At 36.3% G+C, this 12,500-nt stretch overlaps 2 protein-coding genes across 9 annotated transcripts in view; one reads left to right on the top strand and one right to left on the bottom strand.

The window, feature by feature from the left end:
* Window positions 1-3,811, top strand: part of Manf (mesencephalic astrocyte-derived neurotrophic factor) — a 4,178-nt gene extending 367 nt beyond the window's left edge. For all 5 annotated transcript variants that reach the window (XM_043038387.2, XM_043038389.2, XM_043038388.2 and 2 more), the window contains exons 2-5: window positions 2,060-2,144; window positions 2,384-2,491; window positions 2,712-2,870; window positions 2,999-3,811. In XM_043038387.2, the coding sequence (XP_042894321.1) occupies window positions 2,066-2,144; window positions 2,384-2,491; window positions 2,712-2,870; window positions 2,999-3,165 (513 nt within the window). In that variant the 5' untranslated portion in view covers window positions 2,060-2,065 and the 3' untranslated portion in view covers window positions 3,166-3,811. The remainder of the gene's footprint in view (window positions 1-2,059; window positions 2,145-2,383; window positions 2,492-2,711; window positions 2,871-2,998) is intronic.
* A 2,086-nt stretch (window positions 3,812-5,897) lies between these two features.
* Srrm1 (Serine-arginine repetitive matrix 1) overlaps window positions 5,898-12,500 on the bottom strand; it is a 13,353-nt gene continuing 6,750 nt past the window's right edge. For 2 of the 4 annotated variants that reach the window (XM_043038382.2, XM_043038385.2), the window contains 12 exons: window positions 11,066-11,236; window positions 10,794-10,915; window positions 10,529-10,633; window positions 10,087-10,323; window positions 9,621-9,920; window positions 9,244-9,376; window positions 8,987-9,120; window positions 8,331-8,672; window positions 8,009-8,203; window positions 7,623-7,893; window positions 7,381-7,479; window positions 5,898-6,925 (listed from right to left, as the gene is read on the bottom strand). In XM_043038382.2, coding sequence (XP_042894316.2) covers window positions 6,803-6,925; window positions 7,381-7,479; window positions 7,623-7,893; window positions 8,009-8,203; window positions 8,331-8,672; window positions 8,987-9,120; window positions 9,244-9,376; window positions 9,621-9,920; window positions 10,087-10,323; window positions 10,529-10,633; window positions 10,794-10,915; window positions 11,066-11,236 — 2,232 coding nt within the window. In that variant the 3' untranslated portion in view covers window positions 5,898-6,802. Of the gene's footprint in view, window positions 6,926-7,380; window positions 7,480-7,622; window positions 7,894-8,008; window positions 8,204-8,330; window positions 8,673-8,986; window positions 9,121-9,243; window positions 9,377-9,620; window positions 9,921-10,086; window positions 10,324-10,528; window positions 10,634-10,793; window positions 10,916-11,065; window positions 11,237-11,577; window positions 11,651-12,500 lie in introns of all 4 variants that reach the window. The other 2 variants (XM_043038384.2, XM_043038383.2) reach the window with 2 other exon arrangements.

Here is a 12,500-nt window from a genome sequence, read left to right as displayed (position 1 = left end):
GTTGCTCGTGGCGTGCAAGGTGTTCGTAATGAAGGGGAGATAGGAGAGGTTACGTTGGGTTATTATTGATAGTAGTGTGAGGAATGGCAGTGGTTATTTAATAAATAATGACATCTCGTATGACAGCTTAGTTATTTATTACAATACTCAAAATGGTTTTGAATGAATGAGGCCTTCTTAATTAATAAATGTAATTATGTAATACCAGTGACAAGTGGGCTATTCTGGGATTACTTGGCCATTATAAGTGTTATCACTTTGCGCTTTATGCATAAGTTACCATTTTTAGTACTGAGACAGTGCAGTACGTCTGAATGGACCAATGTTTACAAAATACCTTAAGTAACTTTTAAAATGGTAATTCCATTGTTTTATCAAAATCCACTTGGAACTTGGAAAGCCTGCAACCTTAAATCTGAGCTGATAGTGGTGCAGTGTGTTGCAGTGTATGGTGCAGTGTAAAGTAACTGCTGAATGCTTTTGATGTTCCAACAAAGTCCCACTAACAACCACCATATACATTCTGGCAAGATGGATATTGGATTGGTATCTTATTTTACAACAAATTGCAAGTGTCTGCAAGCTTTTTTCTTGCTAGCGTTGTGGAGCTTTGTAAGCCTTTGCAAGGGCACCATGGGTGGAAGGCATTTGTCAGTGGCTGACATGCAGATGTCTGATAAAGATTTACCCATGTCCTTGGGTATGAATTCAGCCATTCTGATTTGAACATTTGTTAAATAGGTCATATCTTGAGCAGCTAAACTGATTTAATTAATGTTGATATGTACCCTAGGTATTGTCTATATACACACATGCACAGAGTTCAAATAATGTCTATCAACAAGTACATCCTGCATGGTAAGCTCTGTATTGATTGAAAGACTGAGGCATTATGGTAATCATGATAGCCAGCTGATGAACAAGGATAGCAAAAACACATGTATCTTGACTCTTAAATACCCTTGGGGTAAAATTTAGTGTGGCATAATGTATGTTTTTTTGTTTTTTTTTTTCCCTCCCTTTTACCCCAGAATTCTATTATATTCTACCTTTCCTGTCCATTCAACAGGTTGCTAAAGGATAGCTATCACAATACTAGTTTTACAGATTGGTTATGTAATCATGTAGAGATCAAGGACAAGGCAAATGGCCTTCTGACAAGTGATTTGCTCCGAGACGAACTCTCTTCTACCATACACGTGTACAAATTTGAAGATTCTAGCTATGTATAATAGTGGCTACATTGATATCCATGTGTAAGAGTAGTTAGGACCAAAATTAAGTCATTGCACAGAGTTCAAATAATTATTGCAGTATTCTTAATTCCTTTCTCAATATTAGTCATGCCCACTTAAACCTTGGCATCCAGGTGAAACCTTACATTGTCATATACTTCATGCATATATTCTGGACAATCCATAGATACCAGGATTGTTAGTAATATCATGTATGGGGTTCTGTTGCATCATGTTAATGATACTTAATTATATTCTCAATGGCCAAATGTTGTCAGTATTGATATTGTATACACAAAAAAATATTTATACTTTTTCATTTTCGTGATTGTAAATAAATTTGTTTGGCATTTATAAAAGTGGGTAACACTGATATAGTAACAATGTGCTCAAGGTGCTATCTTCTGATATCAGATCGTACTCTTAATATAGGAATGAAGATAAGTTCTCTCTGCCAGTGATAGGGTTCAATTAAGATTCACAGTGGGGGAGAAAAAAAATGTATAGGATTTATGGTGTTGGGAAAATGGGGAAAATATTTCATAGATTTCTAGTTGGTGTGAAATTAGGCAATTGATTTATGATAACTTTTCATGCTTTTGATCTATTGCAGAAAAAGTTTTCTAATTTTCTAATTTGGTCAGTTTAAACCCTTTTCATAGTAACCATGGAATGGTTACCCTATCCTGTGATAGAATCCATTTTTAAAAACCATTTCAAGTACTTTTCTTTTTTTCATATGCTGTGAAAGATTTAAATTTATTTATTTTTAAATGTTCAGTGGAATGTTACTGAATCAAAATTAATAAAGCTTTCTCCTTCAGGTCAAGATGAATGTGAATATTGGAGCAGCCATACTGCTAGCATGCATCTCAGTAGTTGCAGCACTAAAGGCAGATGAGTGTGAAGGTATATTTAAATTAAATGGCCGTAGCAAGATAGGAACAATAAATTGTGATGTTTCAAGTCTCACCAAACTTGTCAGACCATAAAAAAACTTATTGTAACTAACATTTAATGTTTCTACACATGTCAAGCTTTGTATTTTTTTTTGTATCCTACAATAATGTTAATATTCTTACACACATTGACAGCCATATATATGGTCATGGCTAGTAGGTACTTACTTCTAAAACTTTCTTTTGCAGTGTGTATCGGGTTCCTCAAAAAAGTAAGCCAGACCTTCACAGACAGTGAAAAGGGAAACCCCAAGACTATTGAAGCTAAATTCAAGGAGACTTGCTTAACTTCCAAAGGTAATTGATTTTTTTTTAAGTTTTATATATTTTGCTTTAATCAAGAACATGTTAAATTTTTGTCCATATTAACCCAATCCCGACGGGCCTGGCGAGAAGTGGCAACCCCCTACGCCGGGCCTATGCAATATCGCCCTGTCATCAGGCACTTGGGTTAATGCTTTACTAATGTACCTTGAAACTAAATAGTTATAACAATTAACAATGTCTTTTCCATCAGGTAAAGAAAACAGATTTTGCTATTACCTTGGTGGCCTGGAAGAATCTGCGACAGGAATTCTTGGTGAGATGTCAAAGCCTTTATCTTGGGGTATGCCTGTTGAAAAGGTTTGCGAGAAGCTCAAGAAGAAGGATGCACAGATTTGTGAGCTGAGATACGGTGAGTTTAGTCTTGAAATTACTTCCGACGAGAATAGTTTGGATTACTTGGATATCTGTTGAACCTATTGAAAAAAAACATAAAACCAATATGGCTGTTTTTATTTATTTTTTAAAACTTTATTACAGAGAAGCAAATTGACTTGAACAATGTGGACTTGAAGAAATTGAAAGTTCGAGACCTGAAGAAAATTCTTAACGACTGGGATGAGACCTGTGATGACTGCTTAGAGAAGGGCGATTACATTAAGAGGATTGAACAGCTGAAGCCAAAGTACATGCGTGGAGAACTGTAATACATATGAAACTAGGGCGATGAGGACTTCTTAAGTTTGTGCACTTCATCAAATGATAATGTGAAGGTCACTTGAATTGTTTTACTCACTGGACAAGTGCAACATAACAAAAGTTCCAAGTGGACAAGTTTTGTTTAATGAAATGTCCTAATAAGTTACAAATGACCTTACAGTGTGTGGCAAGTTCAAGTGCAGTTTCTAGCATGTAAACATTTATTTTTTAAGTTCTATTTATTGACTTTCCTCTTGGGCATATACCCAGATAAACAGTTCAAAGGAAGAGATAAGGGACTGTCTGACTATGAAAAGGTAGTATTTATTTAAGTTATCCAAATTTGTACAAGTAAAGCAGAACACAAAAATAGGCCATTTTCTGTACTGAAAATTTTAGTGGGATCACTTTATAACTTTCGTAGTCTCAAGACCTTGTACATTTTGTGAAGGATAGTTCATAACACAAGTAAAAAATAATTACTTTACAAAAAATGAAAGGGAAATGTTTAATATTCACCATTGTTTTCAAAACAATGTTAAATAGGAAGAAGGAAGTTGTTCAGTGTTTCATTAAGCACAAACAGCAGCTGAATGATACCAAAAATCACTGGATTTTATAGATATTGTTGATAAACTTTTGTAAAAATCTAAATTGGTTTCTTTTACCCTCTTTTTTTTCCCATTACCATTTTCCAATAGCTGGGAATTGAACTAGATTTATAATTATTGAACTAATATCTTAAATTTGTTGACAATAAATATAACACTAAAGGATGAGATAATTCAACTTATAGCCCTATGGTTTCTGGAGAAGACCTTTTGATAGTCTTACAAATACTTGAAAATATATACCAATCCATGACCCACTGATGTTCGTGACCTGAACATTCAACTTTTTTTATTTTTTATTATTATTATTACATGCAAATACTTAGTCACCAAGGTGTCTGTCAGTAGTTCTACCTGACCTACCTTATTAGTTATTACCAAATCCTTTGCATTTTTGGGAAAGGTTTTATTTCCATTCTTGATCATTATTGATATTACAATCACTTGTTATTTATGATAAAGCTAGTAACTATAATACTAATAGTGTTCCCCTGAAAAATTGGGGAATGGGGTTAACTAGAGGTCAGTTAGGCCTGCTAATTGACAACTTGGACTGTTTTAACCCACACAGGACGGGTGGTACAGCATGTGTACCGCGCATTCAAAAGCCCAGTTGCCGGGCGGCACAGTATTGTGCCAGCCATTCAATTGATTTAGGCCTAATAATTTGAACGCCCTGGCATTTGGACATTCAAGGCTAGAATTCCCCCGTCGGGGATGGGTTAAAATGGCAGACAGTGCATGTATACATGAACTGACATCAACAGGTTAAGAAGATGGGAGAATTGAGTTATTTTTAAAATTGCATCTGATCTTTAGGCTATGTCCAGACGGAATGCTCAGGAATGGAGAAACTGCAAAGCCTTGTTAATATGGACCTTTTTTTCAGTTTCTTTTCTGATGTCACCTTGAGCAGTTTGCCTATTTGGGCAATACTTAGAAATACTGATTATCCTTTAAAAAGAGATGTATCTATCATAGTTTAATCTGAAAAAAAACTAGACATTATCCTCTTATGATGAATCCCAAAATGTCCTAATAGATTTTGTGTAGAAGAAAAGTTATCAGTTGATCAGTCTTTTCAAGGGCTCTACTTGCCTATAGACCTTGATCTCCTCCTGTACCTCATACTCCTAAATCCTGTAGTAGGCACATATTAATAGTAGTTATTTCAGTCCAATGACTGATATTTTTTAAACCCCAAATATCTAACCATTGTCATAGAGAAAACTTCCCCAACTCAAATATTGGCAATTAATTTGTTCTTGTTTTTAAGGTTTGCCATCTCGCATTCCATAATCTTTCCATAATCTCAAATGTTGACACACAAAATGTGAAACCTCTAACCTTCTAATGGTGGTCTGACCATCATAGTTGAGTTGTAACACCATTAAAAATTGACTTGGATTTAAAAGGAATTTGAATATATTTATGGTTTGTATGTGAATGTATAAAGAAATTCCTTGATATTAAAATATTAGATATAATTTTCCATAAGGCCTGATGCTCATTGAATATTGTGGGCCAGAACCATTACGTTAATGTTGCATCCACAGGCTCGAGTACTGCCAAGCAGGTACAAAGATTTTGTCCATGCATTTTCTACACTGCCAAAGGTCTTCCTGAAATCCTCAGACAATCACCATATTGCACTTGACCAACTACTGGTAGTAATGGGTATTGTCAGTTGTCTCATTGACTTAGTCATGTGGTACATTATTACTGAAATTGGCCAAACTTCTGAGTAAGTTAATTGGCAATTACATTGGCATGGTGGTGGTCTATAACCCCTAAGTTTGGTTTCACCATGTGCAGTACAGTTGTTTGATAGATTGAGAATTACTTGATGCATTAACAGTAACAGACAAAACTGAACATAAGAAAAAGAGAAAGGTAAAAGGCAGAGTATTTTCTTTCTGTGCAAGTCCAAATATAAGATAAGATAAAAATAACTGTCACAGGCAGTCTGCTAGTTTACATGTTCTTTGACCACTCATGCTTGCTGCCCAATAGTGTGGACATAGGATTTACATCCTATTCTACCAGTGGTTGGTTGGGTATAGAGCAAACCTTTAATAATCAATGGTAATATTGCTCACATTAAATTAGGTAAATATAAAACTACACCATTATTAAAATTCTTTATTTTCCATACCATATTTTTACAACTAAATTCAAACACCTCATTCTATTTGCATTCGTTCACAAATAATGTCATAAATAAAAGTGAATGAATTATTATTTTTTCTTGTAATTGTGTAATAATAATAAAAAAATTAAGATCTATAAAATTTGGGGCCAAAAAGTGAATTTTTAGGGCCTCGTAATGATTCCTTGTAATGCAGCATTATAAAGGTTTCAAGTACATTATGATAAAAGACTTTCATAGTTTTCATGATACAGTATTGCAAATAAGTTTTAAGTGATGCATAACATAAAATCAGTTAACTTTCTCTTATTCAAACATTACTCTTAATACATTTCAATGTGTTTCTTTGTTGAAATGGGTTTTTATGTTATACATTCTTTCAGGAATAACAGTACAGTTCACCAAAAGTTACCATTACAGTAGAAAATGCAGTACAGTAGTTTCCATATACAGTACTTTACACACATGAGGTCAATATTTACTTATTCCTTACACACTAACACGGTTCCAATTAGAAAAAAAAAAAATTTGTATACAATGTTTGGCCTTTCATTGATAATTTTCATGTATACCAAAGTGTAAAACCACAAAAATTACATTTTCTTTATGTAGAATGTAAGTACTAAGTACTTTACCAGTTTCATTTACAACATAAGAATACTTGCATTTCTATTCATCATACATTAAATCATCTACTAATTCGTCAGACACACTCACAGTTATGTACATGACAACACATAAGCTGCTTGGCATTGCATGGCCATATGCATTTCTCACTCGCATACACACTCAGGAGTTATGTACAGACAACACCAAAGCTGCTTAACACTGTATGGCCATACACACTTCTCACTGCAAATCTGGAGTACGAAATCTGCTTTAGTTTTACTCTGACTCTGAAGCAGCAGATGATCTCTCTTGACGCTTCATGGAAAGGAGGGCCTTCTCTCGAAGCTTACGTTCCAACTCTTCCCCTCCCATGCTCTCTCCTGATTCACTCTCTGACTCCTGACGAGGGGGAAAATCATAAGTTTTATTTTTCTTATCATCAACTCTCTCATTGAAGTGATGCAAGGTTAATTACTATGATTTTGTAAGTAAAAATTATATCAAAAGTGAAACCTGAAATGTGGACTTTTATACCATAAGCTTCACTCAGTTTGAGAAACCGCTATATGATCTATAAGCCTTAATTCAAGATTACAACATGCTTCTGAGCTAATAGATATTCAAAACATGTTTTTGTGAAAGTGTCTTAAAACATGCTTTTGTGATAAGCAATATTTTGTCTCTTAAAATATTTCCCCCAAGTCCTTTGTCTTTCTCCTGAAAGCAGCTTCTAAAACGACATCATCCCCACAATACTGGTAAATAAATATTTCCACCTCCAAATTTGGTGATTTTCAACACTTCTAAAGGTCACAGTCAACTTGTACAAAATCTTGGTCAGACTGATAACTCACCTCATGTCTGTGTTTCTTATGCTTCTTCTGCTTCTTATGTTTCTTGTGTTTCTTCTTCTTATCCTTCTTTTTCTTCTTCTTTTCTTCAGTTTCAGATCCCTAAAAAAAGGAAATAATTCAATAGATAATTACTGACAGCTGTAAAATGTTACACATTAAGAAATAAACTATTTTAAATCATTCTTGTATATAGCTAAACAAAATAAATTAATCTTGACACCACTTCTACTAACTAGACTAACCTCTGATTCACTACTGCTATCCTTCTTCTTGTGCTTCTTCTTCTTCTTCTTCTTTTTCTTTTCTACAGGAGATGACTCTCTGCTTGAAGATCCCTCATCCTCCTCTTCCTCTTCTGATCCATCTACTGACCCTGAGTCCATTCTTCTCCTCTGACGTGGAGACTGAGAAACAGATGCAGAACGTGATCTCCTTTTAGGAACTCTGCGTGACATTCTACCATCGTCGCTTTCAGAATCATCAGAGCCAGAAGCAGGATGATTATTTTCATTCCTGTAAAAGAAATCAATTAAGTAAAAGTTATTTGACTTAAGACAAAGAAAATCAGTTCAAAAGAAATAGAAAAAAAGGGGGAAAGGTGACAGAGGAATTCCATCATTCTACTTACTTCTTTGTCAGCTTGTACTGGACTTCCTTAATAGTGTCCGCTGAGTAATTGGCAAGCTGCATCAATCGACTAGCATTGCTTATATTGTGTTTTTTATCTGCAGCTGCTGGGGGAGGTGGGCCACCCCTGCGAGGAGAGTGGGATACACTGCCATGCTTCTTACGGACTGGTGACCGTGAATGTGATCGTCGATACCTGTTATCGAGACATTCCCTTGTGATTTACTGTTATTATATAAAGAACCATTCTAAAGCATGAAGTTTACCTAATGCAGTTGCTATGTTTATCTTTCTATCAATTGTCAACATTCACAACAGCCTACCTCTGAGGAGGAGACATAGGCCGTCTCCGAGGACTGGATGACCGCCTCCCTCTTGGGCTGGGCGAACGCCTTCCCCTTGGGCTGACCGATCTTCTACCCCTAATGCTGGATGACCTCCTCCCTCTTGGACTAATGGACCTTCGCCCCCTAGGGCTTGGAGACCTTCTGTTGCGAGGGCTTGGTGATCTGCCTCTCCTCATATTTGGTGACATTCTGCCCCTAAGACTTGGTGACCTTCTCATTCTCGGGCTGCCCTTTAGACTCACAGACCTCCTACCGCGAGGACTTGGGGACCGCCTATGAAATCTTGGGCTTGGGGAATGTCGACGAGGGCTGGGTGACCTTGGTGATGGGAAGAAAAATTTAATGAAATTAAAAAAAAAAAAAAAAATGAAATATCAAAACTCATTACATTCCCTGCTTGTAAATATATAAAAATAAAGTGTGGATTATTTTCATTAACCCTTTCCCTGTGCTAATCAATTTTTAAAGCATTAATACACTAACCACTCACAATTAACACATTTATATCCATTCATACCTCAATAAACTAATTGCAATCATTTCAGCTAATCATTCAAAATTCCTCATGGTTGAGTACTGGGAAAGTAAGATGGATAGATCATATTCAGATATTTTCAAATAGGGAATCATACCTGCGACGATATCTTGGAGAGGGTGATCTTCTTCCTCGTCTGGGTGGTGAGGGTGACCTCTTATATCGTGGGGGTGACCTGCGTCGTGGAGACCCTGCACCTCGATGGTCACCAGCAAAGTTACGAGCCTGTCCCTTTACACAAAAAGAATAATTTCATTACTTAAAATTCTGTATCAAGTTTAAGACCAATTATTATTATTTTTTTGCTTTGGATAAACTCAATAAAGAATGATGAAAACCGATGAAAACCCTTACCTCATCTTCTGAGCTTGATGGGTCTCGATTTGATCTATACTGTCGTTTCTTGAGAACTGAATCTTCTTTGCGATGAATCTCAAAATCATCTTCCTTATTTCTTGGAGCTGAACGACTGCGTGATCGAGAACTGCTGCAAAGAACAAATGAATTTTGTGGAAGCTTCCTAATACCTGAATGGTGTTTAACAATCATTTATTCTTTCATTATGAGAAAGTAATAAACAATAGCGCACATGCACGCACACACACACATGCACACACACTCACACACACACACTCTCTCTCTCAACTCTCACTCTCACTCACTCTCACTCACACTCACACACACACTCTCTCACACACTCACTCACTGCAGCTACAGCTTTTTTTTATTACCTGGAAGACTCTGAATTTGAGCTTGGGGAGCGTGTTCTCCTACGAATCTTGGGTCTAGGAGACGAGGACCTTTTGTGTGGACTAACAGAACGCTTACGAATACTAGGAGATCTCTTGCGAGGACTGGCCGACCTTTTCCTCGGACTAGGTGATCTCTTGCGTGGACTAGCTGATCGTTTGCGAGGACTGGGCGATCGCTTACGTACAGTGGGCGAATGCTTACGAGGACTAGGAGAACGCTTCCTGGAAGAGCCTCTGCGCCTCCTGTCATCCTCTTTCTTTGGTGATCTTCCTCTTGATCTGAAGAAGTTTTAAGTGGGTAATCATTATAACATTCATTTAGATATTTATGATTAAATAATTCTTACTTCATAAAGTTCACACTAATGTAATGGAACAATTACAATATAATATCATCATACATTATCCTCCATTCTGATTATAACAAAACCATATATCTACTAACCTTCTACTCTTTCTATCTCTTGAGTGTCCCCTTTCCCCTCTGTCCCTGTCCCTGTCACTACGTTCTTTCTTTGGAGAAATCTCTGGCTTGTCCTGTTTGACTGTAGCCTCCTGCTTAGGAGAAGTAGGCTCCTGTTTAGGAGATTTTGTTGCTGCAGACTTTTCCTTTACTGAAACATCACCATTAGTTTCTTTCTTCTCCTCTTTATTCTTGCTTGATTCATCCTTCTTGTCCCATCTGTTGTAAGATAACAAAAGGAACACTCAAATTAATACCTATGCTTCATTAAAACCATTCACACCAATACATTTATACTTGAGTTTAACAAAACTGTTTTTGTACAAGAATGGTAGAAACATGAGATACAGAAAAAAAAAAAAAAAAAATTGTTATATAATATTTTCCTTGACAGGAAATCTAAAAAGAAGATATTTCTCCATACCTTGAAGATTCCTTTTTGGATTCTTTCTTGTCATCTTTTGAACGAGGGGAACGCGATCTGTCCCTACGTGATCCACGTGATGACCTGTCTCTGCTACGACTCCTCCTGTTCCATGACATTTTTAGAAAGTCACACTGACATTAGAACATGAAACATTAAAGTTAAAATTTTAATTTTATTTCCGAATAGCAAGAAAATATAATTAACAATAATATGACAAGTAGTAGTTCAAAAGAAGCCCTAAAAATATTAACCAAAGTAATACCTGTCTCTGCGATCCTTCTCCCTGTCTTTATCACGGTCACGGTCCCTCTCTTTGTCCTTTTCCTTTTCCTTATCTCTTTCTCGTCTTGCCTCTTGTATCTTTTGTAGCCTCTCTTCCTCCTCCTTTATGAAACAAACAAATTATCAAATAATTTTAAATAACCTTAGTTCGTAACACTATTAAATTAAACATTTAGAACAAAAGTATTGATCTATTTACTACCAATTACTTCACTCCATTCTAAAACCAAGCAGAATATAAAACTAACTTACCATTTTCTTTTTCAGTTCTTCTTTCTTTTGGTCTAGGAACTGTTTGGGTATACCCGATGGACTTGCTTGGGCCGAGATCAACAGGTCCCACAGCTCTCCCATGAAGATTCGAGCATTCTTCCCATTCAGGAAACCAGTCAGCATGATCTGCATTTTCCTAGGATCTGGATTCTGAAAGATATAACAAACTTTTTTATGCAAAGGGCAAATTGTTGTACAAGATAAACTTATAAAACTGTTGGATTAGAGTCTGGACTGATGTACTAGTCCTGAACATATAAGTGCAGTGATATTTCTTCCAACATCAAAGTATCAAAACCTTTGGATTAAGGCCACAGGTATATTCTTAGTTCAAGCTAGTAGTTTAGTTAGTGTGGTCCAATAAGTTATTCCAATAATTGTTTCAGATAGATGCTAAGAGGGCTTGTTGGGTATTAGCATCTTGGAGAATGGCCTTCAAGTGGGCGATGCCATGATGGCACCTATGATTGCACGAGACTAACACACCAAACCTGAGAGAGCCGCACAGCCCCCCACACTACAAGGCTGAGGTTCAGCATCTGCTTCCACTCTCCTCCTAGAAGGCTGAGTCAGTTCAAATATCAGTCTCAACTCACTCACTGACACATCATCAATTTATATTTTAAATGCAATATTAACAAATGAATTTATTAAGTCAACCTGCACACACTGAACAATTCTTTATGAAACAATGATAACTTACAAAATTAATATATACACCTTGTTATTCAAAACTGAAAACACTAAATATTCTTCAAGATACAATAGATCAATGAATTTTAGTCGCAAGAAATCTTTTCAAGAAACAAAATAAAACTAGAAACAAAACAAGGTAATAATGGTTTAGAGTGAAGTAAGGTGATTTATGTTCAGGTCAAGAAATGGAGAAAGAATAAGAGAAAGAGAGAGACATAGAAAAATAAAAAAACATTTATATCATTTCTATTTCATTAAATATACTTGAAAGTCAATTTTCAACTTTCTATCCTAGTGTTGGGGAAGGTTTCCTCTAGTTCCAATGCTTATAATCATATCTATCAATAGCTTCAAAAAGTTTCTCTCTAAATATGTGCAGGATTAGGTGTTTGAATATGTGGCTGTGTGTGTGTGTGTGTGTGTGTGTGTGTGTGTGTGTGTGTGTGTGTGTGTGTGTGTGTGTGTGTGTGTGTGTGTGTGTGTGTGTGTGTGTGTGTGTGTGTGTGTGCGCATAGGTGTGTGTGCGCATGGGTATGTGTGTGTGCGCATGGGTATGTGTGTGTATGTGCATGGGTATGTGTGTGTGTGTGTGTGTGTGTGTGTGTGTGTGTGTGTGTGTGTGTGTGTGTGTGTGTGTGTGTGTGTGTGTGTGTGCATGGGTATGTGTGTGTGTGTGCATGGGTATGTGTGTGTGTGTGCATGGGTATGTGTGTTTGTG

The sequence above is a fragment of the Penaeus japonicus genome, unplaced genomic scaffold (genome assembly GCF_977035675.1).
Source record: "Penaeus japonicus unplaced genomic scaffold, GWHDUDI00000001_assembly GWHDUDI00000005, whole genome shotgun sequence".
Classification (NCBI taxonomy): Eukaryota; Metazoa; Arthropoda; class Malacostraca; order Decapoda; family Penaeidae; genus Penaeus; species Penaeus japonicus.
The sequence above is the reverse complement of the archived record's forward strand: the minus strand, read 5'-3'. Positions and strand labels throughout refer to the sequence as shown.